Source organism: Ornithorhynchus anatinus, chromosome 16 (assembly GCF_004115215.2).
Source record: "Ornithorhynchus anatinus isolate Pmale09 chromosome 16, mOrnAna1.pri.v4, whole genome shotgun sequence".
Lineage (NCBI taxonomy): Eukaryota > Metazoa > Chordata > Mammalia > Monotremata > Ornithorhynchidae > Ornithorhynchus > Ornithorhynchus anatinus.
In genome coordinates, this window is record NC_041743.1 from 3,156,637 (window position 1) to 3,182,279 (window position 25,643).

At 49.4% G+C, this 25,643-nt stretch overlaps 1 protein-coding gene across 6 annotated transcripts in view; it reads right to left on the reverse strand.

Annotated features, from left to right (window-relative positions):
* ILDR2 (immunoglobulin like domain containing receptor 2) overlaps window positions 1-22,808 on the reverse strand; it is a 48,719-nt gene extending 25,911 nt beyond the window's left edge. For 5 of the 6 annotated variants that reach the window (XM_029080957.2, XM_029080956.2, XM_029080955.2 and 2 more), the window contains exons 1-3: window positions 22,371-22,807; window positions 8,148-8,480; window positions 6,903-7,022 (exon numbers count right to left, since the gene is read on the reverse strand). In XM_029080957.2, coding sequence (XP_028936790.1) covers window positions 6,903-7,022; window positions 8,148-8,480; window positions 22,371-22,416 — 499 coding nt within the window. In that variant the 5' untranslated portion in view covers window positions 22,417-22,807. Of the gene's footprint in view, window positions 1-6,902; window positions 7,023-8,147; window positions 8,481-22,370 lie in introns of all 6 variants that reach the window. The other variant, XM_029080958.2, reaches the window with a different exon arrangement.
* Window positions 22,809-25,643: the final 2,835 nt, after the last annotated feature.

Genomic DNA, 25,643 nt, shown 5'->3' on the forward strand with positions numbered 1-25,643 from the left:
GTTCCCAGGGGCTAAATCTTTCCACTGGGCCAGTCTGCTTCTCTGTTGAATCCAAAGCAGACTCGCGTCATCAGAAGGTGGGTTATGCTAGGCCACGCCTCCTTCTGCATCTTTTCTCCCATTTTTAGGGGTTTTTTTGTAAAAAAAGCAACCGATCATCTGCTGATCATGTCGTTCTCCCACCTCTCAGCTGCTGATTCTCTCCAGACGGTTGGCGCCGCATGGAAAACTGCCGTTTTCCCCACCAAATTTGGCTTTATAATTGTGGAGGGAGATCATGTCAAGCACTGTTCTAAGGGCTGGGGTACGGAAAAGATAATCGTGTTGGACACAGTCCCTCTCCCACCTGGGGCTCAAAGCCTTTATCCCAAAATGAGGTAATTGAGGACTAGAAAAGTGAAGTGACTTGCCCAAGATCACACAGCAGACAAGTGGCGGAACTGGGATTAGAATCATCACACCTACCCACTCTACTGGATTCTCCCAAGCGCTTAGTACACTCCTCTGCCCGCAGTAAGAGCTCATTAGATGCCACTGATATTGATTGAGAGTTTTCAGAACCAGAAACCTGGCAATCAATCGTATTTATTGAGCGCTTACTGAGGGCAGAGCACTGTCCTAAGCGCTTGGGAGAGTACAATATGACAGCATTGGTAGGCATGTTCCTTGCTCACAGTGAGTTTACAATCTAGAGGAGGAGATAGAAATTAATATAAATTAATGTGACAGATATGGACATAGGCAGTAGTCACTAATATTTATTGAGCGCTTACTGTGTGCAGAGCAGTGTACTGAGCGCTTGGGAGCGTATAACAGTAGAACAGACACGTAAGTGCTATGGGGATGAGGGAGGGGTGATTAGAGAGAGCAAATCCAAGTTCAAGGGCAGCTCAGAAAGGTTCAGAAGAAGAGGAAATGAAGGCTTGGTTGGGAAAGACCTCTTAATAATAATAATAATAATAATAATAATAATGAAAAAGGTATTTATTAAGTGCTTACTATGTGCCAGGCACTGTTCTAAGCATTAGGGTAGACACAAGATAATCGGGTTGTACACAGTCCTTGTCTCACACAGGGCTCACAGTCCTAATCCCCCTTTTACAGATGAGGGACCTGCAGCCCAGAGAAGCAAAGTGACTTGCCCAAGGTCACACGGCGGGCAGGTGGCGGAATGGGGATTAGAACCCACGACCTCCTGACTCCCAGGCCCGGGCTCTACCCATTAGGTCGGGCGGCTTGTCCGGAGGACATGTGCTTTTAAGTATCACATGTGGTGTTTTAATATAATTAATACGATTTCACTTGAACGTGTTTCTGCGGCCTTTCCGCCCTGCGAGGTTTCAGAGCGTCCTATCACGTTAGGATTTTCATCCCATTCCCCGCAGTCCCCATGGCAATAGGTTTCCAGTGACTTCCCAGCAAATGGCCGTACTGGGCCTCTAAACCTGCTCACAATTAGCTAATTGCAGGCTCCGCCAGCCTCTTGTTCCCCCAAACTTGGCCGGCACTACTGTGTGATTAGGCAAAAATGAATCTTTTTTTTGGGTGGTTTTTCCCGTTGTTTCCTTCTGGTTTGGAGATTGGAAAGAGATTCTAATTCTGATTTCTCCTAGTGTTTGTCAGCAGTGCTGACGTGAGCCTCTCGCTTTTGTCCTTCAAGTAGTTTAATTCATGTGCAAAATAGCAGTCCATGGGCTCCTAGGAAATTCTCCGAGACCTCATCTTCTGAGGAACTTAAAACCCCTCGCCCGGATGGCTCTGGACCTTAAACTCGTCGTGGGTGGGGAATGTCTCTTTATTGCTCTCTGGTACTCTCCTAAGCGCTCAGTACAGTGCTTCTCACAGGGTAAGCGCTCGATAAATACTGTTGACTGAATGGATGAAATGAATCATTCCACCTGTGAGCAGGATGGTCATTGTTACCGTTATCGGAAGGAGAAGCAGCAGCGGGGGGCCTAATATGATGGCATTTGTTAAGTACTTACTAGGTGCAAAGCACTGTTCTAAGCGCTGGGGAGGATACAAGGTGATCAGGTTGTCCCACGTGGGGCTCACAGTCTTAATGCCCGTTTTACGGATGAGACAACTGAGCCACAGAGAAGTTAAGTGACTTGCCCCAAATCACACAGCTGACAAGGGGCGGAGCTGGGATTTGAACCCATGACCGCTGACTCCCTAGCCCGTGCTCCTTCTACTGAGTCGAGCTGCTTAGAAAGAGTCAGAGGATCTGGGTTCTAATCCTCATTCCGCTCTTAGAACAGAGCTTGGCACCTAGTGAGTGCTTAACACATACCATCATCATTATTATTATTCTGCCACTTGCCTGCTGGGTGAACTTGGGTAAGTCACTTCATTCATTCAGTCATTCGATAGTATTCACTTACATTCATTCAATCGTATTTATTGAGGGCTTACTGTGCGCAGAGCACTGTACTAAGCGCTTGGAAAGTCCAATTCAGCAAGAGAGAGAGACAATCCCTACCCAACAACGAGCTCACAGTCTAGAAAGGGGAGACAGACAACAGAACAAAACTCTTCACTTATTCGGGCCTCAGTTTCCTCATCTATCAGGTGGAGATTCGATACCTGTTCTCCCTCCTACTTAGACTGCTAGCCTCAGGTGGGACAGGGATTGGATCAATCTGCTTTTTTGGTGTGTCTACCCCAGCGTTTAGTACAGTGCTTGGTACATAGTAAGCGGTTGACAGATATCACAGTTATTATTAGGAGGAAAAGCCAAATAGCAAAGAGAAGTGATTTAACAAAAGTCACTCAGAAAATCAGGAGTAGATTCATTCACTCAATCGTATTTATTGAGCGCTTACTGTGTGCAGAGCACTGTACTGAGCACTTGGAAACTATAATTCAGCAATAAAGAGAGACAATCCCTGCCCACACTGCAAGAGCAACTCGGCCTAGTGGATAGAGCACGGGCCTGAGAGTCAGAAGGACCTGGGTTCTAATCCTGACTCCACCACCCAAGTGGCTCTGCTGAATGGCCTTGGGCAAGTCACTTCATTTCTCTGGGCCTCAGTTCCCTCATCTGTAAAATGGGGAATAAGACTGCAAACCCCCTGTAGGACAGGGACTGTGTCCAACCTGATTAGCCTCTATCTATCCCAGCGCTTAGTACAGTGCTTGGCACATAGTAAGCACTTAACAAATACCTTTTTTTTTTAAAAAAAAAGCAGAACTCAGGAAAGTCAAAAGTAATGAGATTCTTTCCTTCTAGGAAAGCTGTGTTTCCAACACTCTTCCAAAGCTGACCCTAGGTTCTAAACTCATTATGGGCAGGGAACTCTGTTGTATTGGCCTCTCCCAAGTGCTTAGCACAGTGATTTGCGCACGGTACGCACACAATTTAAAAGTACTGGGTATTTCTACATCATATTTCTCAACTGAATTTCTCTTGGGAAAAACCAAATTAACCTCTCTTATTTTGAGCCTTCGAGGGTGTGTGTCAATCAGTGGTATTTAATGAGTACTTACAGTGTGCAGAGCATTGTACTAAGCGCTTGGGTTAGTTGGTAGAGACGTTCCCTGCCCACAACAAGTTTACAGGCTAAAGGGGGAGACAGACATCAATACAAATAAATGGATAAATAAATAAATTATGGATATCTACAGGCTGGGGGCCTGAGGGTGAGGTGACTAGCAAGTGCTTAAAGCAAGTGCAGAGCACTGTACTAAGCGCTTGGAAAGTCCAATTCAGCAACAGAGAGAGACAATCCCTACCCGACAACGAGCTCACAGTCTAGAAAGGGGAGACAGACAACAGAACAAAACTCTTCACTTATTCGGGCCTCAGTTTCCTCATCTATCAGGTGGAGATTCGATACCTGTCTCCCTCCTACTTAGATTGCTAGCCTCGTGTGGGACAGGGATTGGGTCAATCTGCTTTTTTGGTGTCTACCCTAGCGCCCCAGTCAGTTGCTTTCTTTCCTCCCTTACAATACCTGTGTACTATCCATCAACGGTACTCATTGAGCGCTTACTGTGTGCAGAGCACTGTACTAAACGCTTGGGAGGGTACACTCCAGCAGGGTGGGGAGACGCGGAACTAAGAGTTAAAGCAAATGAAACTCACAAGTGAAGAAAAATCCACTACAAGAACATTAAAAACGAAGAAAAAACTATATATATGTATATACTTGTACTACATACAGTGACACAGTTTGCTGTTGTTTGTTATTTCCTTTTCCTTTCATCATTTGATTGGCTTTTCACTCCTCGGATTTCTGCATTTAGGCCCAGGGCAAGTCATTTTACATGCATGCGCTTCCAAAACCGAGTCTAGGGGTTTACGTTAGTGAGGATCGGGATCGTGGCGTCATGAGAAAGCAGCACGGCCTAACGGATAGAGCCCGGGCCTGGGAGTCAGAAGGTCGTGGGTTCTGATCCCGGCTCTGCCGCCTGTCTGCTGTGTGACCTTCGGCAAGCCACTTCACTTCTCCGGGCCTCAGTTACCTCCTCTGGAAAACGGGGATCGAGACTGCGAGGCAGGGACTGTGTCCATCCCGATTTGCTTGTATCCACCCCAGTGCTTAGTACAGAGTCACCACATAGTAAGCTCTCGGCTCTCTCCTCCTTTGGTGGCTCCAGGGATCGTGTCTACCAACTCCCCTGATGTGGACTCTCACAAGCGCTCAGTACAGCTCCCCGCACACAGGAAGCGCTTAATCAATACCATCGATGGATTGAATTATTCTACAAGCTGAACCCGAACAACTCACAGATTGTTTCGTGCAGAGCTTCTTCCCCACATTTCCCACTGCCAAAATTCTTCACCTTGCCCTTCGATTCTAATCCCGTCTCTGCCACTTGGCTGTCGTGTGTCCTTGGACAAGTCACCTCTCTGTGCCCCAGTTCCCTCATCTGCAAAAATGGAGATTTAGTCACTGTTCTCCCCTCTACCTAAATCTGCGAGCCCCATGTGGGGCCCGATGATAATAATGATGGTGTTCGTAAAGCACTTACTATGTGCCAAGCACTGCCGTAAGTGCTGGGGGTAGTTACAAGTTAATCAGGTTGTCCCACGTGGGGCTCACGGTCTTAATCCCCATTTTACAGATGAGGTAACTGAGGACAGGGTCGAGTGACTTGCCCAAGGTCACCCAACTGACAAAGGGAGGAGCCGGGATTAGAACCCCCGGCCTCTGACTCCCAAACCCGGGCTCATTCCACTAAGCCACCCTGCTTCTACCTGATGATCTTCTATCTAGACGGTAGTAAGCACCTAACAAATACCACCATAATAATCATTCCCTTACGTGGAAATCAACTGGGGTGGTGGGGGAAATGAGGCAAGGTCCTTGATATCTTTGAAAAACCTATGGATTCCTTCCAGCCTCCAAACCCTTTGTGTTATTTTTAGCCCGTCATCTGAGAGAAACAAATGCGGAATTTGAAAACGAGAGAAGCAGGAGGGACGAGAATGAGAAGGGGAGAAAGGAAAATGCAAGGAAAACAGCTGGGATAAAGGGAGCAGGAGAAAAACTTGGAACATCCCCGTGAGAGGGCAGACGTCTCCGAGCCACGTGAAGGTCCCGAGTCCGGTCCAGGTAAAAGAGCGACCGCATCCGTGTCCGCGTCGACAAAGCGAATATCCAGGATAGACCTTGTATGGCTCCGGACCTTCGGCAAGACAGAACGGAGCGGCAAGGAGCCTGCTAGAGAAAGAGAAGGAAGGCAGCACGGCCTGGTGGGTAGAGCCCGGGCCTGGGAGTCGGAGGACCTGGGTTCTAATCCCGGCTCCCTCCCTTGTCTGCTGGGTGACGAGTCACCTCGCTTCTCCGTGCCTCGGTTCCCTCATCTGCAAAATGGGGATTGAGACCGTGAGCCCCACGTGGGACCTGGACGGAATATAGCCTGATTAGCTTGAATCTACCCCAGTGCCTGGCACAGAGTAAGCGCTTAACAAATGCTATCAGTCAATCCATCAAACGTATTTATCGAGCGCTTACTGTGTGCGGAGCATTCTACTAAGCGCTTGGCTGAGTACAATTTAACAGAGCTGGTACATACGTTCCCTCCCCGCAACGAGCTTACAGTCTAGAGGGGGAGACAAATATTAATAGAAGTAAATGTCACAGATATGGACGTGAATATTCCGGGACTGAGGGTATCTGGGACATGGATTGGGTCCAACCCGATTGGCTTGCATCTGCCCAGTACAGTGCCTGGCACAGAGTAAGCGCCTAACATATACCATTAAAAAAAAGGAACAGCAACAAAAAGAACAAAAATGACAAGAAGCAGCATGGTGTAGTTGATAGAGCTCGGGCCTGGGAGTCAGAAAGGCGCGGGTTCTAATCCCAGCTCAGCCACTTGTCTGCTGTGTGACCTTGGGCAATTCACTTCACTTCTCTGGGCCTCAGTTGCCTCATCTGTAAAATGGGGAGTGAGACCATGAGCCCCACACGGGACAGGGAATGCGTCCAACCCAATTCGCTTGTATGACTCCAGCGCTTAATACAATGCCCGGCACATAGTGAGTGCTTAACAAATACTATAAAGAATTATTATTATTAATAATAATAATAAAAAGAAAGCCCTTTATTATATTAATGATTATTACAATAGAGAAGCAATGTGGCTCAGTGGAAACAGCACGGGCTTGGGAGTCAGAGGATGTCAGAGGATGTGGGTTCTAATCCCGGCTCCGCCACTTGTCTGCCGTGTGATCTTGGGCAAGTCACTTAACTTCCCTGGGTCTCAGTTCCCTCACCTATAAAATGGAGATTAATACTGTGAGCTCCACGTGGTACAACCAAATTACCCCAGCGCTTAGAACAGAGCTTGGCACATAGTAAGCACTTAAATACCATTATTATTATTACATTATGATTATAATTATAATAATAAAAAGGAAGAAGACGGGAGGGTCCATGGATCCAGCTCACCCAACACCAGGAGTTCTACCGCATCCTCATTCTTGCCCTCCACGTCGTCGGGGGTGATGATGATGCAGTAATAAAGCCCGCTGTCTCCCCACATGAGCTTCCCGATCTGAAGATCCGCATCTGAAAGGGCAAAAAACAACAAGGCCCGCTGTGGAAAGGTCTCAGGCCTGGGAGTCAGAGGCTCCGGGTTCCAATCCCAACTCCCCCGTTCGCCTGCTGCGTGAGCTGGGGCTAGTCTCCTCACTTCTCTGAGGTTGGTTTCCTCATGTGTAAAATGGGGATTCCGAGCCTGTTGTCTGTCCCTCTTGGGCTGGGAGCCCTAGGTGGGACGGGGACTGTGTCCAACATGATTACCTGGTGTCTTCCCCAGCTCTTAATGACGTGCTTGGCACAGAGTAAGCGCTTAACAAATACCAAAGGCAGAATAAAGGAGTCCGAGGGGCCCCAAAACTCACAACCTCTCTCTGCAATCCCTCAGGCTGCCATATCTGTCATTCCCAGTTCTCTTCGTCACCGAAGCCCTCCTAAAATCCCCGTTCCCCAGAGAGCCTTTCCTGATTCAATCAATGATTCAATCAGTCGGTGATATTTATTGACTGACCACAGATTCATTGCGGGCAGTGAATGTTTCCGTTTATTGTTCTAGTGTCCTCTCCCAAGTGCTTAATATAATGTTCTGCACACAGTAAGCGCTCAATAAATATGACTGAATGAATGAATAGAACAATAGAACAGGCTCATTCCCCGCCCACTGTGAGCTTCCAGTCTAGGGGAGGAGATGGACGTTTATAGAAATAAGTCAATTATGCATATTCATTCGATCGTATTTATCGAGCGCTCACTGTGTGAAGAGCACTGAAATAAGCACTTGGGAGAGTCCAATACAACAATAAACAGACAGAAGCGGCGTGTCTAGGTGATAGAGCATGGGCCTGGGAGTCAGAGGGACCCAGGTTCTAATCCTGGCTCAGCCACTTGTCTGCTGTGTGACCTTGGGCAAGTCACTTTACTACCCTGTGCCTCAGATCCCTCCTCTGGAAAATGGGGATGAAGACTGTGAGCCCCATGTGGGATAGGGACTGTGTCTGACCCGATTAGCACCTATCTCCCCCAGCGCTTAGAGCAGTGCCTGACACATAGTAAGCGCTTAACCAATACCATAATTATTATGATTATTCTATGGAGAGGAGTGCTGGGGAGCGGGGAGGACGGTCCCCCCCGCCGGGGCCGAGCCGGGGTCGTTACCGTGGACGATGGTGACCTCTCTGCCCTTGTAGAAGTCCCCGACGGTCACGGCGGAGCCCTGCTTGGAGGCCACGACGCGGACGGTGCGTCTGCTGTCCACGCAGTCCACCAACGGGTCCCACTCCAGGTTCCTCTTGCTCAGGGCCTGGGCGCGGGCGTTGGCCATGCCCAGCGCTTCGCCCGTGCGGTCCTGGCAGTAGGATTTGAACTTCCACTGCACGACGGCAGGCTGGCGGGAGGACGTGGAGAAGCGGCAGCGGAGCAGGGCCGGTTGGAACAGCATGGCCACTTTCTTCTTCTCGGGCACCGAGACCTGCAGGCCCTGAACCGCCGCTGAAAGACGGAATCGGGCGCAGGATCAGTAGCCGATCGATCGATCAGTCCATCGCATTCATTCAATCATTGATTCAGTCGCATTTATTGAGCGGTTACTGTGCGCAGAGCACTGGACTAAGCGCTTGGGAGAGGACAATAGGACAATAAACGGACATATTCCCTGCCCATGATGAGCTGAATGACAGTCTAGAGGGGGAGACAAACGTGAATGTAAGTAAATAAATGACAGATCTCGACATAAGTCGCGTTGGGGCTGGGGGAAAGGGGGATGAATAAAGGGAGCAAGTCAGGACGACGCAGAAGGGAGTGGGAGAAGAGGAAAGGAGGCCTTAGTCAGGGAAGGCCTCTTGGAGGAGAATTTTATTAATGTTATTAATATATTAATAAGAATACTAGTACTTGTTAAGCGCTTACTATGTGCCAAGCACTGTTCTAAGTGCTGGGGGAGATACAAGTTAAACAGGTCGGGCCCAGTCTCTGTCCCACATTGGGCTCACAGTTCTTAATCCTCATTTTGTACAGATGAGGTAACGGAAGCCCAGAGATGTTAAGTGAGTTGCCCAAACTCACATAGCAGACAAGCGGTGGAGCCGAGATTAGAACCCATAACCTGATTACCTTGTATCTACCCCAGCCCTGTTACTTAGCTGTGCGATTTTGGGCAAGTCATGTAACTTCTCTGGGCCTCAGTTTCCTCAGCTGGAAAGTGGGGATTAAGACCGTGAGCCCCACACGGGTGATGAACTCTATCCAAACTGATTAGCTTGTATTGCCTCACTGCTGAGTACACTGCCTGGTACACAGTAAGCGCTTAACAAAAACCATTAAAAGAAAAACAAACGAAGGATACATCCGTTCTGAGGCAGCCGTTGAGTGCCTGTGAACAGGGAAGGCGTTGGGATTAATCGGCGTAATTGCCCGGATTTGACAAATCACGGTGGCAAGTCAGGAATGTAGAGAATGAGCCTGGGAACCTCCTGGATCCATTAAATATGACTTAATATTTTAGCTTAAAATATGACATTAAATATCACTCAGTAGGGCGCGCATGATTCCACGTTAATTCCGTCAGGGCTCCCGCAGTAACTACTGTATTTCCGTGGCTGCCCGAGAAAGGTTCTTCTGAGGCCTAGAAATATCAGGTTCAGGAAGAGTTGGGATCTTCACGGATCATAGAACGCCGATGAATTCTGAGGTGAGTTTGGGGCGGTGGATGACAAAAAGCAGCGGAGCCGAGGGCGAAGAGCCTGGGCCTGGGAGTCAGAGGACTTGGTTTCTAATCCCGTGTCCTCCACTTGCCTGCCGTGTGAACTTGAGGGAGTCGCTTCACTTCCCTAGGCCTCGGTTCCCTCATCTGCAAAATGAGGATTCAATATTTGTTCTCCCTCCTACTTCTGTGAGCCCCGTGTGGGACCTGATGACCTTGAACAAAGTAAGTGTTTAATGTTTGTTATTTTAATGTTTGTTATTATTATTATTTCATCTGAGACCATCAGAGTGGATATCAAGGGATTCAACTACATAACCATGAGTCCTGTTGGAAAAAGAGGAAACTGAGGCCCAGGGCGGTTAGGCAACCTGTGCGAGGTCACCCAGCAGGCCGAGCTGGAACTAGGACTCGGGTGCCTTGACTCCCAGTTCTGGGCTCTTTCCACTGGGCTTCCCTCCTTCCTTCCCCTCCCTCTTCATACAAGACTCTCCAGTGCTTTCTCAGAGAGTGTGCTTTCCTTTCCTCCATTTCGTTCTGATGGATCTGCCCTATCATCATCAAAATACATTAGCGCCTTTCTACCCAGGAATCTGTAACCCTTCACGTGGCCGGCCTCTCGCCCGGAATTCCCTCCCCGCCCATATACGACCGGACGAGCACTCTCCCCACCTCCAAAACCCTCCTAAAATCCCCTCTCCTCCAAGAGGTCGTCCCTGACTAAACCCTCACTTCTCCTCCTCCCTCTCCCTTCTGTGTCGCCCTGGCATTTGGATTGTTTTGTCAGCTGTGCAGCATTTATGAACAGACCCGTAATTTATTTATTTAGATTAGTGTCTGTCTCCCCTTCTAGACTGCAAGCTCTGAGTGGGCAGGGAAGGTGTCTTCCAGCTGGATTCCTCCCCCTCAAGCTCTTCTTATAGTGCCTTGCACACAGTAAGCAAGCGCCGCCATTTGTCTGCTGGGTGACCTCGGCCAAGTCACTTAACTTCACGCCTCAGTCACCTCACCTGCAAAATGGGGATTAAGACTGGGAGCCCCATGTGGGACGGGGACCGTCCTCAACCTGATTAGCTTGTAGCCACCCCAGCCCTTAGGCCCGGCGCACAGTAAGCGCTTAAAAATCTAAATAAGTAAATACCACTGATTGACTGATAGATTAATTGATTCACCTACGAGTTTACACCCTCACAGCTTTTCTCCCAGTCACCAGGATCAGGGCTAAGTGTTTAATACGGTGCTTTGCACACAGTAAGCGCTCAGTAAATTCGATCGAATGAATGAATAAGATTCCGGGCTGCCTTTTTTCCATCTGACCTTGCGGTCTCCTGTGATTCAGAACTAAATGCTAAATTCGATTAGAAACCAGACTCTCTCAGTTTTTTAGGAGGAAAGGATTTCTGAACATTAATTTGGAAGTGAGACATTAAATTAAATCATCTGACGCGGCGGTGAATCTGAGGTTTTCTGAGCTGGCAGACAGGGAGGGAGTCTACTCTGAGAATCGATAGGAAGTGATGGATCCAGGAGTCATAATAACGGTGTCTAATGAAAACCCAGTGGGTGCAATGCGCTGTACTAAGCACTGTGGGGGTCCCTGCCATTAATAATAATAACAAGAGAAGCAGTATGGCTTTAGTGGGAAGAGCACGGGGCTTGGGAGGCGGAGGTCATGGGTTCTAATCGCAGCTCTGTTACTTGTCAGCTGTGTGACTTTGGGCAAGTCACTTCATTTCTCTGTGCCTCAGTTCCCTCACCTGTCAAATGGGGATTAAGACCGTGAGCCCCACGTAGGACTAAAGAGCAAGAAGATAAAGCAGGATTCAGAGAATGAGAGGGTACAATAATTCAGAGGGTTTCAATCCCAATCGATCAATGGTATTTGTTGAGCGCTTACTGTGTGCACCGCACTGTACTAAACGCTTGGGAGAGCACACCAGGACGGAGTCGGTCAACCCATTTCCAGACCGCAACGAGCTCAAGGCCCAGAGGAAGAGGCGGACGTGAATGAAAATAAATAATCAATCGGTTATATTAATCAATCGGTTATATTTATCGGGTACCGCCTGCTTTAAGAGTACAGTACTGAACGCTTTCATTGAGAGAGGGTGGAGAAAAGAGGAACCCGGAAGAGTGAGGAGGCAAGGCCAAGAGAAGGAAAAATCCAATTTTATACTCTTCCATTTGGGCCAATTCCCCCTTGAATTCGACTTCGCAAGTAACCGGGCTCAGAGAATAGCATCTGTTCTGTAGCGAGGAGAAGAGGCCAAGATGAAACATTCGATGGCAAGGATCAACAAGACTCGCTTCGCCCTATTTATAAAAATGAGGACGGAGCCCATCTCTGATTTGGTAGCACATTTAGAACTGATAATGGGAGATAATGAACACGATCCGTGACATCTATTTCCCGAACAAATGCTTTGAGTCCAGTCGTTCTGTGGGATTCCAGAGTCCTTTGGCGGCTTACGTGAATGGGTGGGACTCAGGCTCGTATTTAAACAGCAGGTTAGTCCGAAGGGACCCAGGAAAATAAAAATAATTGCTTTCGTAGCTAAAGGAACTTTCTCCAGGCAGCTCAGGATGGTATAATCATGATCTCATTTATCCTCTGAGGGTTGGAACAGAACATTCAATATTATTATTCAATATTATTATTATTATTATTATCTCCTCTGAGGGGTGGACCTGGACATTCAATATCATATTACCTCCTTTCTATAATAATAATAATGGCGTGGCTCAGTGGCAAGAGCTCGGGCTTGGGAGTCAGAGAACGTGGGTTCTAATCCCGCCTCTGCCATTTGTCGGCTGCCTGACCGTGGGCAAGCCACTCAACCTCTCTGTGCCTCAGTTCCCTCATCTGTAAAATGGGGATTAAGATTGTGAGCCCCACCTGGGACAACCTGATTACCTTGTATCTACTCCAACGCTTAGAACAGTGCCTGGCACATAGTAAGCACTTAATAATAATAATAATGATAATAATAATGGTATTTGTTAGACGCTTACTTTTTGTCACGCATTGTTCTAAGCGCTGTGGTAGATACAAGATAATCAGGTAGGACACATTCCACGTCCCACATGAGGCTCTCAGTCTTAACCCCCGTTTTGCAGATGAGGCCCAGAGAAGCAAAGTGACTTGCCCAAGGTCACACAGCGGACAAGCGGCGGAGCCGGCATCAGTACGGTAACGGGCACGTGGCAAGCGCTCAATAAATACGATTGATGGATCACTGCGTACAGAGCACCGTACTAAACGGCCGAGAGAATACGACACAACAGGGTGGATAGACATGTTGCCTGCCACCAGGGAGTTCACAGTCTAGAGGGGGAGACCGACAGTAAGATAAATTATGGATTTAGACTCAAGAGCTGTGGGGCTGAAGGTGGGGTGAATATCAAGCGCTTGAAAGGTACAGATCCAAATGCACAGGAGATTTTGTTTCGCACATGCTCCTCCTCCCTTTTATTCATTCATTCAATCGTATTTATTGAGCGCTTACTGTGTGCAGAGCACTGTACTAATCCCTTTTAGACGGTAAACCTGTTGTGGGCAGGGATTCTCTCTCTTTATTGCTGAATTGTACTTTCCAAGCGCTTAATACAGTGCTCTGCTTGAGAAGTGGAAAGAGCCCAGGCTTGGGAGTCAGAGGTCGTGGGTTCTAATCCCAGTTTTGCCACTTGTCAGCTCTGTGACCTTGGGCAAGCCACTCAACTGCTCTGTGCCTCAGTTCCCTCATCTGTAAAATGGAGGTGAAGACTGTGAGCCCCATCTGGGACAACCTGATCACCTTGTATCTCCCCCAGCGCTTAGAACAGTGCTTGGCACATAGTAAGCGCTTAATAAATACCAACATTATTGTTATTAGTAGTAAGCGCTCAATAAATACGATCGAATGAATGGAATGAATGAGTGAATTATCATACACTCTCCACTCTCCCCAAGACATCTTTTTCTCAATCTCTGTCATATCAGGTGGTTTTTAAAAAAAAATTTATTTTTTATCTTGAGCAATAAGTCCTTCGCAGTGACTAGAAGAAGTGTGATTTCTCTTCTGGGTGTGTGCGGTCAAGAAGCGCATTATCTGTTTACTTATCCTCTTCTGCCGATGGTCAGATCTGGGGTTGGCGAATTGTTGTACTGCACTCTCCCAAGCGCTTAATACAGTGCTCTGCACAGAGTAAGCGCTCAATAAATATGATTGAATGAATGAATGAGTGACTGAATTGGCAGCAAGCTGAACTCACCGTCAGACATCCATCGAAACGACCATCGAAAGTGATTGGACCTAGCGATTCGCTTGTATCGACCCCAGCGCTTAGTACAGTGTCTAGTAAGCCCTTAACAAATGCCACAGTCATCATTATTATTATGTGCTGACTTTCTTTCAAGGGCTCTTCTAAGTGCCAATACGAGTTAATCAATTCGGACAGAAGTTTCCGTCCCACGTGGGGCTCGCAGGCTCAGTAGGAGGGAGGTCAGGTATCGAGCTTCCATTTTATGGATGAGAAAGCTGAGGCTCAGAGAAGAGAAGTGATTTGCCCAAGGCCACGCAGCAGGTGAGAGGCAGAGCTGGGATTAGAAGCCAGGTCTTCTGCCGTGCCAGGCCCGGGTTCTTTCCGCTAGGCCATTCTGATCCCCCGATAACGGACAGTTTCTGAGCCCGTGGGTCATGGGGTTCTTTGAGGACTCACGCCAGCAGCCTCTAAAACCACGCTGAACTGATTATAGCCCTTTCATATTTTCAAACGGTTTTCCCCAGTCCTTTCGAGAGTCAGATCCGTCCCCCCGGGCTTGAATGGGAAGGGACTGGATCCCTGCAGGAAAGAGATCTGATCCTGTCCTCTTCCTTCATTTCCAAAGACTTAGAGGTGAAATCAGGACGCAAAGGAGAGGGATGAGTTCCAGATCTGGCCCGAGCCCCTGGGGAATCCATCCATCCATCCATCCTCCCTCCCTCTCTTCCTTTCTCCCTCCCTTCCTCCCTTTTAGCACACAGTGCTTGGCACATAGTAAGCGTTTAATAAATACCACAATTCTTCTTCTTCTTATTATTACTATACATCTCTAAAACCACACCGAACTGATTATAGCCCTTTCATATTTCCAAAGGGTTTTTTTCAGTCCCTTTCAGAAGCGGTGAGCGTCAGACCTGTCCCCTCAAGCCCGATTTAAAGGAGGCACAGAGAGAGAGAGAACTACATTAGTTGTCCCACTAGGTATCTGAAACATCCTCAGTAAAATGTTTTGCGCACAGTAGGCGCTCAATAAATGCGACCGACTGAATGAATGAATGAAGAATCCTCTCTGCTCAGCCCCAGGTCCAAGAAAACAAGGTGAGGCTGAGGTAGTGCTGGCGGTTTGTTATTATTATTATTAGCAGTATTAATAATGGTGGCATCTGTGTTGTGCTCACGAGGTATCGAGCACTTTTCTAAGCACGGGGATAGATACAAGGTAATCAGGTGAGATCCCTGTCCCATAGGAGGATCACAGAACAAGGATTGAATCACCACTTAAGAGATGAGGAAACTGAGGCCCAGAGAAATGAAGCGACTTGTCCAAGGTCACCCAACAGACCTCAGCCAGGATTAAAACCCAGCTCCCCCGACGCTCAGGCCCGTGCTTTTTTCACTATCGAGTCTTTTGGATCATACTCTCCCAAGGGCTCGCACATTAAGCGCTCAACAAATACGACCGATTGACGAATGGATCGATTGAGCCTCCGTGCTCTGTATTCTCCGAAAGAGCCCCGCTGGGCTCGACGCTAATCTCTCGGGCAGTCGCACGAAACCTGTTGCTAGATGAGCAGCTGCGAGCGTTTAGAAAAAGAGGCGGGAGCGGGGAGGAAATACACAAAACGGATGGAGAACCAACCGGAAGCCAGACAGCTACACGGAGACATCACGGGGTTCGACACCCGTCGGAGAGAAATCCCGACCCTGCCACCGAAGGGCGGAGGAATTAGGGGCGGGCTCCGACTGAAAGAATCAGGGTAGAGCCGGTTTGGACTCTCACGGCCCATCTCAGGGAGAGAGGCGGGGAGAAATCGGATTTTCTGTCGCATTTCTTCAATCCGCCCCAACTGCCTCTCAGCCCTCTCGAGGCCGGTTTCATCGATCGGGTTGTGCTAAGGTTCCTTACTTCTCCTCTCTCGGCTGCCCTGATAGAATCAGAGTCTGAATCGAAGCCCCGGCCGCCCCTTCTGCCCGTCACCATCAGTCAGGACTCCCCTACGCACACCCCGGCCTCGGTTCGGTCCGCAGGACTTCCTCCGGACCTTGGGGACGTTTCCGGCTCCGTGTGGAGACAAGCCGGGGGACAGTGGCACAGGAGTTGGGGTGAAGGGGTGGAGGAGCGAGGCCCGGGGTGAGGGGGTGGGCAGACAAGGACCGATGTGGGGGGGCTTGATCCCATGCAGATAAGCAACTTGGCCTAGTGGACAGAACTCGGGCCTGGGAGTCAGAAGGACCTGGGTTCTAATCCTGACTCTTCCACGGTCTCAATCCTCATTTTAATAAAAATAATAATAATGTTGGTATCTGTTAAGCGCTTACTACGTGCAGAGCACTGTTCTAAGCGCTGGGGTGGACACAGGGTAATCAGATTGTCCCAAGCGAGGCTCACAGTCTTCTTCCCCATTTTACAGATGAGGGAACTGAGGTCCAGAGAAGTGAAGTGACTTGCCCACAGTCACACAGCTGACAAGTGGCAGAGCCGGGGTTCGAACCCATGACCTCTGACTCCCAAGCCTGAGAACTGAGGTACAGAGAGAACCAAGAACTGAGGTACAGAGAAGTGAAGTGATTTGCCCAAGGTAACACAGCGGACAAGCGACAGAGCAGGGATTAGAACCCAGGGCCTTCTGACTACCAGGCCTGTGTGCTCTGTCTACTCCGCCTTGCTGCTATTGTTCTATCGTACTCTCCCAGGCTCAGTGCTTGGCGTATAGTAAGCACTAACCGATTGTTGCCTCTTCCCCAGCAGCCTCTGGGTTTGTTGACCGCAGCCTATCGCCAACTTAATCCATCCCCTTGCTTCCTCCCCCACCCTTTCCTGCACAAAATCCTCAAATGGCCCCTTGGGCTGCAGCCAGTCGTCTTCCGTTCACCCCTCTCCCACCCTCATATACATCCCAACTCTAACTATTTTTTTAAATGCTATTTGTTAGGCGCTTACTATGTGTCCGGCACTAGGGTAGATACAAGATAATCAGGTTGTACACGGTCCCTGTCCCACATGGGGCTCACTGTCTTAACCCCATGTTACAGATGAGGGAATAGAGGCACCGGAAAGTTAAGTGACTTAATAATAATAATAATAATGATGTTGGTATTTGTTAAGCGCTTACTATGTGCCGAGCACTGTTCTAAGCGCTGGGGTAGACACAGGGGAATCAGGTTGTCCCACGTGGGGCTCACGGTCTTAATCCCCCTTTTACAGATGAGGTAACTGAGGCACCGAGAAGTTAAGTGACTCGCCCAAAGTCACACAGCTGACAAGTGGCCGAGCCGGGATTCGAACCCATGACCTCTGACTCCAAAGCCCGTGCTCTTTCCGCTGAGCCACGCTGACTTGCCCAGGGTCAAAGAGCAAGTCAAGGGGCGTATAACTTCCGTCCGCGCTGAACTTCAGCTGTGCTGAGTCTGAGCCTCGTGTGGGGAAAACGCTGAACAGAGAAGCGGTGAGGTCTAGTGGATAGAGCCCGGGCCTGGAAGTCAGAGGACCTGGGTTCTAAACTGCCGCTTATCTGCTGTGAGACCTTGGGCAATTTGCTTCACTTCTCTGTGCCTCAGTTTCCTCATCTGTAAAATGGGGATTAAGACTGTGAACCCTCTGTGGGACAGGGACTGTGTCCATCCTGATTGATTTGTATTTATCCCGGTACTTAGAACAGTGCCTGGCACATAGTAAGTGCTTAACAAATGTTATTTAAAACAAAAAAACCCCCGCCAGAACCCTAGTGGGATGGCTTCGGATGGTTTCTAGACAACCCCCACCCCCTGACAAAAATATAAAAAATAATAACTGTGGTATTTATCAAGCCTTTACTATGTGCCAAGCCTAGGGATAAAGTTGGACAGTCCCTGTCTCTCAAGGGGTTTCCACTCTAAATAGAAATCAATCAGTCAATCAATAATTGGTATTTATCGAATGCGTACCTCTAGACTGTAAGCTCCTTGTGGGCAGGGAACCATTTCTGCTATATTGTCCTCTCCCAAGCCCTTAGAACACAGTAAGCGCTCAACAGATACCACTGACCGACTGATGCCAGAGCACTGCACTAAACAGTGGAGAGAGTTCACTACAACCCAAGGAGAAGCGGTATTCGATCCCCATTTTACAGACGAGGAAACCGAGGCCCGGAGAACTGAAGTGAGTTGCCCTAGGTCACCCAAGAGGCAACGGCGGGGCCGGAATTAGAACCCACATCCTCTGACTCCCAGGCCCCGGGGTCCTCTCAGCGTGCCTCAGTAGTCAGAGGCCATGGGTTCTAATCCCGGCCCTGCCACTTGGACAAGTCACTTCACTTCTCTGTGCCTCAGTGACCTCATCTGTAGAATGGGGATGAAGACCGGGAGCCGCACGTGGGACAACCTGATGACCTTATATCTACCCCAGCGCTTAGAGCAGTGCCCGGCACATAGTAAGCGCTTAACAAATACCGTCATTATTATTACTGTTTTTATTTCCACTAGGCCGCACGGCTTCCATCCGAAGGACACGGGGGTGCACCGGAGAAGGCTGGTGGGGGTTGGGGGTGGGGAGGAGGTGGTGTCTAGCTGAGAAAGCTCGGAAAGAGAGTCATCGGCTAGAAGATGATTCATTCTCAAGGGGGGGGGAAGGCAAGAAGCAGACACTAAAAGGAGAGGTTGGCTATGCTAATGAAACTGAATGCTAAATGCAGGTCGGGACAAAAGAGACAAGGCCCCTCCGTTTGAAAAACCTCTTGGAAGCTGATGCAATCCGAAGCTTTAAGGAATTTGACTCCAGGTTTCCATCTCTTTCTCCTCTGTCTCTCATCTCTCGGTCTCTTCCTCACTCATTTTTCTTCCCTCCCCACTTCTTCTTCTATTTTTTTTTTATGGTGCCAGGCCTGTTTTTCCCCCTCAAATGACGGGGCTGTGTTGGGATTTTAATTTGTTCCCTTTGGATTTCACCTTCCTCGGTCCCCTCCAACCCTTCATTCATTCATTCGGTAGTATTTATTGAGCGCTTATTATGTGCAGAGCACTTTACTAAGCGCTTGGAATGGACAAATCGGTAACAGATAGAGCCAGTCCCTGCCCTCTGAAGGGCTTACGGTCTAATCGGGTGAGACGGACAGACGAGAACACTATCAATAAATAGAATCGAGGGGATGAACATCTCATTAAAACAGTAGCAGTAAATAGAATCAAGGGGATGTACGTCTCATTAACAAAATAAATAGGGTAATGAAAATATATATAGTTGAGCGGATGAGTACAGTGCTGAGGGGAGGGGAAGGGAGAGAGGGAAAGCGGTGAAAAGAGGGCTTAGCTGAGGGGAGGTAAAGGGGGGGTAGAGGAGGAGCGGAGGGAAAAGGGGGAGCTCAGTCTGGGAAGGCCTCTTGGAGGAGGTGAGCTCTAAGTAGGGTTTTGAAGAGGGGAAGAGAATGAGTTTGGCGGAGGTGAGGAGGGAGGACGTTCCAGGACCGACCTCTCTCCCTCCCCGCCTTCCTCCACTCCCCTAGAGTCCCCAACTCCTGTTTCCCACGGTTCTCCCTCCTCCATTTTGGCCTCTCGGTGAGCCTCTTCCTTGAGCTCTCTGCAGAACGATAATAATAATAATTGTGGTATTTGTTAAGCGCTTACTTTGTGCCAGGCACCGTACTAAGCGCCGGGGTGGATACAAGGAAATTGGGTTGGACAGAGTCCCTGTCCCAGGTGGGGCCGACAGGCTCAGTCATCATTTTACAGCTGAGACGACTGGGAACTGAGAACTGAAGTGACTTACCCAAGGTCACACGGCATACGAGCGGAGGAGCCGAGAACCGCTCCCGTCCCTCTCTCCTCCCCTGGCCCACCCCCTCCCTCCAATCCATGTCCTCATTCGAACTCGACTCAACTGTAGCCCAATCCTCCTCAGCCCTCTGCACCAGTCTGTTCCACCCCCCGTCGCTCCTCCTCACGGCCTAGCCCGGGCCTGGGCGTCAGAAGGACTTAGGTTCTAGGCCCAGCTCTGCCTCTTGTCGGCTGTGTGACCTTGGGCAAGTCACTTCCCTTTTCTGGGCCTCAGTTACCTCATCTGGAAAATGGGGATGAAGACTGGGAGTCCCACGTGGGACATGAACCGTGTCCAGCCTGATTATCTCATATCTCCCCCAGTGCTTAGAACAGTGCCTGGCACATAGTAAGCGCTTAACAAATAACATTTTTTAAAAACCCCAAAAAACAAGTGGGGAAGCAAGCATCTGAGGCAGCCCAAGGCTGTGGCCCTTCCCAATGACCAACACTCTCTGGGCCCCCAGGAATCACCGTGCTACTTGTTAATGGCATTTATTAAGCGCTTACTTGGTGTCAGGCACTGTTCTAAGCGCTGGGGTAGACACAAGCTAATCAGGTCAGACACAATTCCTGTCCCACATGGGGCTCACAGACTAAGCTGGATGGAGGACAGGTTTAGAAACCCCATTTTACAGATGAGGAAACTGAGGCCCAGAGAAGTGAAGCGACTTGCCCGATGTCACACAGCAGACGAGCGGCAGAGCCGGGATTAGAACCCAGGTCATCTGAATCACAGGCCCGTGCTCTATCCACTAGGCCAAGCTGCTCCTTTTTGTGTTTTTTATGGTATTTTTTAAGCGCTTATTACGTACCAGGGACTGTTCTATGCGCTGGGGGAGATACAAGCTAATCAGTATAAGATACTCGGGTCAGACTTGGTCCCTGTCCCACTTGGAGTTCCCGGTCTACGTAGGAAGGAGTTCAGTTATCGAATCCCTATTCTACAAATGTGGAAACTGAGGCACTGAAAGACTAAATGACTTGCCCAAGCTAATGAAGGAGGCGAGTGGCAGAAACCAGGATTAGAACCCAGGTCCTTTGACTTCCAGACCCATACTCTTTCCACTCTGTTATGCTGTTCTAATAATAATAATGATACTTGTGATATTTTAAGCACTCGCTATATGCTAAGCAATGTATTAAACACTGGGGTGGGCACAAATACAATCAAGCAATGGTGTTTCTTGAGTGCTCACTTTGTGCAGAGCACTGTGGTAAGTGCTTGGAGATATGTTGGAGACCTAGCAGATATGTTCCCTGTCCATAATGAGCTTCCAGTCAAAATTCCCATCAGCCAACCGAGGTCCACCCAGGAGGAGCAGTGTGGCCTAGAAGAAAGAGCATGGGGCTGGGACTCAAAGGACCTGAGTTCTAATCCCAGCTCCGCCACCTGCCTGCTGTGTGACCTCGGGAAAGTCAGTTGACTTCTCTGGACCTCAGTTTCCCCGTCTGTAAAATGGGGATTCAATCCCTGTTCTCGCTCCTCCCAAGACTGCGAGCCCCACATGGGTCAGGGACTAATAATAATAATGACGACGATGGTATTTGTTAAGCGCTTACTATGTGCCAAGCACTGTTCTAAGGGCTGGGGTCGTTACAAGGTAAGCAGGTGGTCCCACGTGGGGCTCACAGGCTTCCTCCCCATTTTACAGATGAGGTAACCGAGGCACAGTTCCCTACTGTCTGACCTGATGATATTGTATCTACCCCAGCGTTTAGCACTGGGCTGGACGCAAAGTAAGCGCTTACCAGCGAAGAGCCCCAGGAAGCAGCATGACCTAGTGGATAGAAACCGGGCCCGGGAGTCCGAAGGACCTGGGTTCTAATCCCGGCTCCCCCACTTGTGTTCTGTGACCTCCACTCCTCCGGCCCTCAGTTACTTCATCTACTAAATGGGGATTAAGACTGTGCGCCCCAAGTGGGTCATGGCCCGCGACCAACCCGACTTACTCGTATCCACCCCGGCGTTTAGTACAGTGCCTGGCACACAGTAAACACTTAACAGATACCACAATTATTATTATGATGATTATTCTGAAATCCTCTGCAGGTGGTGGGGGAGAGTGAAAGAGGGGATGAGGATTTATGATGGGTCTGTTGTCAATCAATCAATCAATCAATCAGTCGCATTTACTGAGAGTTTATTGTGTCTCCCCTACGCCCAAGGCACGGAGCACGCGGGAGATTTCAGCCCCCAAGCGTCTCAGACGAGCAAACCCACGGACTTCCAGATCGGAAAACCAACGGAGCGGTGCTCCGCTTTGAGCCTACTCCTTCCACCTCCCCCCGTGGTCCCCCCGAACCCAAACCTTAGCCCCCACAGTAAGGCGGGGGGCTGGGGAACCAACCCCCTGCACTGCCAACTCCTGTGAAAGGCTGAGAAAGAGATACTCGCAGGATGGGAAGAGGGGGAGAGATGACAGTGGGCAGGGAAGGTGAGGGACACAGACGCTTATTGGAAAGAAAATCCCTCCGTCTGCCCTCGCTCCCGGCCCAGCCCCCTCCCTCCTTAGAACCACTATTCCAAGAAGTTTCCAACACCGAAAGAGGGGGCGACGGGGGGTGAGCAGGAGCCAGCCCCCCGCCTCCGCCGCCCCGTTATATATTTTCTAAAAAGTGATTCGTCCTTGCGAAAGGCCAGCGCTTACCTGTTAACCAGAGGAGAGACATCCACCCTGGCAAGATCTGATCCATCTTCCTCGATTTCCCATCCAGGAGAGAGCCGGGAAAAGTGCGTGCGGGCGGTAGTTGGTGGGGGAGGCGGGTTGAAGTGAAAAAAAAAATGAAATAAGACGAAGAGTCGACGGTCTCAATGGACCGAGGGCACGTTAGGGTCTTCTGGGTCACTGTCGGCTCGGTTGAGAAGTCGGCTCGGGGGGCGTTGAGTCAGGCCCAAACGGGGGAGCGATCACCCGGTTGGGGAGAGGAGAGGGGTCGGTCGGACAGAGATCCATCTTTCCTGATCACAGCTTGCACCGGGCTCCCCCGCCGGTCAGCCAGAACGGGCTCTAACGTGTCGGTAGAGCGAGCTGCATCACTGCAGACAATAAGCCAAGGAAAATTAAAGCTCAGGGTTTAGTCTCTCCGGCTCCACTCCTCCCCCTTCCCCTTCCCCGCCTCCCCCCCCCACCCCCATTCTCCACATCCCTCCCCCCGCCCCCTAAACTCCCGGAGTTTCTAAATCCACGGACGTTGCACACGAGCCGAGAGGAGTTGGACGTTGAGCAACAAAGTTCACCGGGAGAGGGGTTGGAAGGGCAGATTAAGTAACGGGAGGCAGGCGCTTAAATGAGAATTGTTTCTGTGGGCATTTGTGAAATTAGCCCCGGAGAGACGGGAGGTGTGGGAGTCTCGGGGAGGGAAGGTGGAGGGGGCTGTATGTTTGTAAGAGGGGGTCCGGAGGAGAAGCGAACCCGAAAATGTGCCCATGTTCGACAGACTTGGGCTCAGACCTTAAATCAACACTTAGGCCGTGAGCCCCATGGGGGACGGGGACCGTGTCCAACCTGATCAACTTCTATCTATCCCAGTGCTTAGAACAGTGCTTGACTCATAGGAAACGCTTAACGAACGCCATTATGAAAAAAACAACAACAAACCTGACCGGTTGGACTTTTAGTTCGGAGACTTTTTTTTCTTTTTCAATTAAAAAAAAGACACCCCTCTTTGGAATTTTTAAGAGCGTGGAAGCGGGAAAAGGAATCAGAGATTGCCCTCCCGCCCCCCAGGATTGGGAAAGACAGATTCAGCCACTGTCCTTATTTTTTTTCATGCGACTGGGAAGAGGGAGATGAGGGGTCCGAGCACACCCTCAACTGGAACGGATACAAAGAATGTTGGTCGGAGGGAGTGTTAGGGGGAGATTACAAAATGAAGAACGGAGAAAATCTTTAGGTTCTTGTCTTCTCCAGGATCCGCCTCACTCCCACCTCCGCTTTTCTGCTCTCACAACCCCTGAACCACTATTATTATTACTATCATATTCATCAAGCGCTTAGGCCCTGTGCCAAGCACTGTTCTACACACCGGGATAGATCCAAGTTAATCAGGCAGACACAGTACCTGTTCCTCAGAGACTAAGTAGCGGGGAACTATCGACTTAAATGTCTAGTACTTGTAGACTGAAGCTCCTTGTGGGCGGGGAATGTGACTCCCGTCACTGTTGTCTTGAACTCTCCCAAGCACGTAGTACAGTGCTCTGTACACAGAAAGTGCTCAGTAATAATAATAATGGTATTTTCTAAGTGCTTATTTTATGCCAGGCACCATACTAAGCGCTGGGGTGGATACAAGCAAATCAGGTTGGACACGGTCCCTGTCCCATGTGGGGCTCACGGTCTCCATCCCCATTTGGCAGATGAGGGAACTGAGGCACAGAGAAGTGAAGTGTCCCCCTTTTCCTCCTCCTCCTCCTCCTTCTTCTTTTTCTTCATCTTCTTCTTCCAATCCCTGCACTCATGGGAACCTGCAGAGCAGTGGACTGAGAACTTGGGACCATGCGATAGACTTAATAGACACCATCGCTGCCTTCAAGGAACTTACGGTCTACCGGGTGCAGGACACTGAGCCGAGCCCTTGGAGGAACACATTAAAACTAGCACACATGAGCCCGACCCTCAAGAAACTTGCAACCTAGAGCGGGAGACAGATACTGAAATAAATTACAGATAAGAGGAAACATTAGAGAAGCTACGATCGATCCACAGCAGGTCAGCTTTTGCCGCGGGCCGGAGAGGGGGACCTCTTGGGACGATCAGGATTAGCTCCGGTGGGATTTCCAACAGCTCTTCGATTAAAAAACAAAAACAAAATACCGAACCGGTGCCGGGAGGGATGGGAGCCGAGCCGGGGAAGCAGCATGGCTTAGTGGAAAGAAAATGAGCCTGGGAACCCAGGAGACCTGGGTTCTAATTCTGACTCCACCACTTGTCTGCTCTGTGACCTTAAATCACGTCACTTCCTCAGTTGCCTCGTCTGCAAAATGGGGACTACTCCTTCCTGCTTAAACTGTGAGTCCCGCGTGGGTCACGGACTGTGTCCAACCTGGTTATCTTGTACGTACCCCAGGGCTTTTTTTCAACGGTGTTTGTTCAGCGCGTACTACGTGCCAGGCACTGTATTAGGTGCTGGGGTAGATACAGGACGATGTGGTTGGTCACAGTCCATGTCCAACCATGGGGCTCAAGGCCTTAATCCTCATTTTCCAGATGCTTAGTACAGTGCGAGACACTTAGAAAGTGCTTAACAAGTACCATAATTATTATTTGGGGAGGGGGGCAAGTGAAAATGCTCCCAAGGCAAAAATCTGGGCATTAGAAATCTAAATCAGGAAGTGGAGAAAGGGATAGAGAAACAGCAGACCGAGACATTCTGGTAACTGGTGGCAACCGCACTGTTGCAAAAATAATACAGCGGAAACCTCTTTATGGCAACCCCTACACTGACAGGCACCTACACGCACGCACATATGTATCTACATATATATAATATGTACATCTGTAATTTTTTCATATTAATGTCTGTTTCCCCCTCTAAACCGGGAGCTTGTTGAGGGCAGGGAATGGGTCTGTTTATTGTTATACTGTATTCTCTCACAGTAAGCACTCAGTAAATACAATTGAATTTATATATATATATATATGCACACACATATATATTCAGGTGGTCTTCCTTATGCCCAATTTTGAAGCTTCAGTAATCCATGTAGCTGGACATTCATGGGTTTCTAACATTTCCCCTACCTGTTAATCGTGTTGTCTCTTCCCTCCTGCTCAAACCCAAGCCCTCCCCTGGTTCTTTGCAGGAAGAGTGGCTAGAGCCCAGGCCTGGACGGCAGAAAGACCTGAGTTCTAATCCCGGCTCTTCCACTTGTCTGCGAAGTGACCTTGGGCCGGTCGCTTCACTTCTCTGGTCCTCTATTG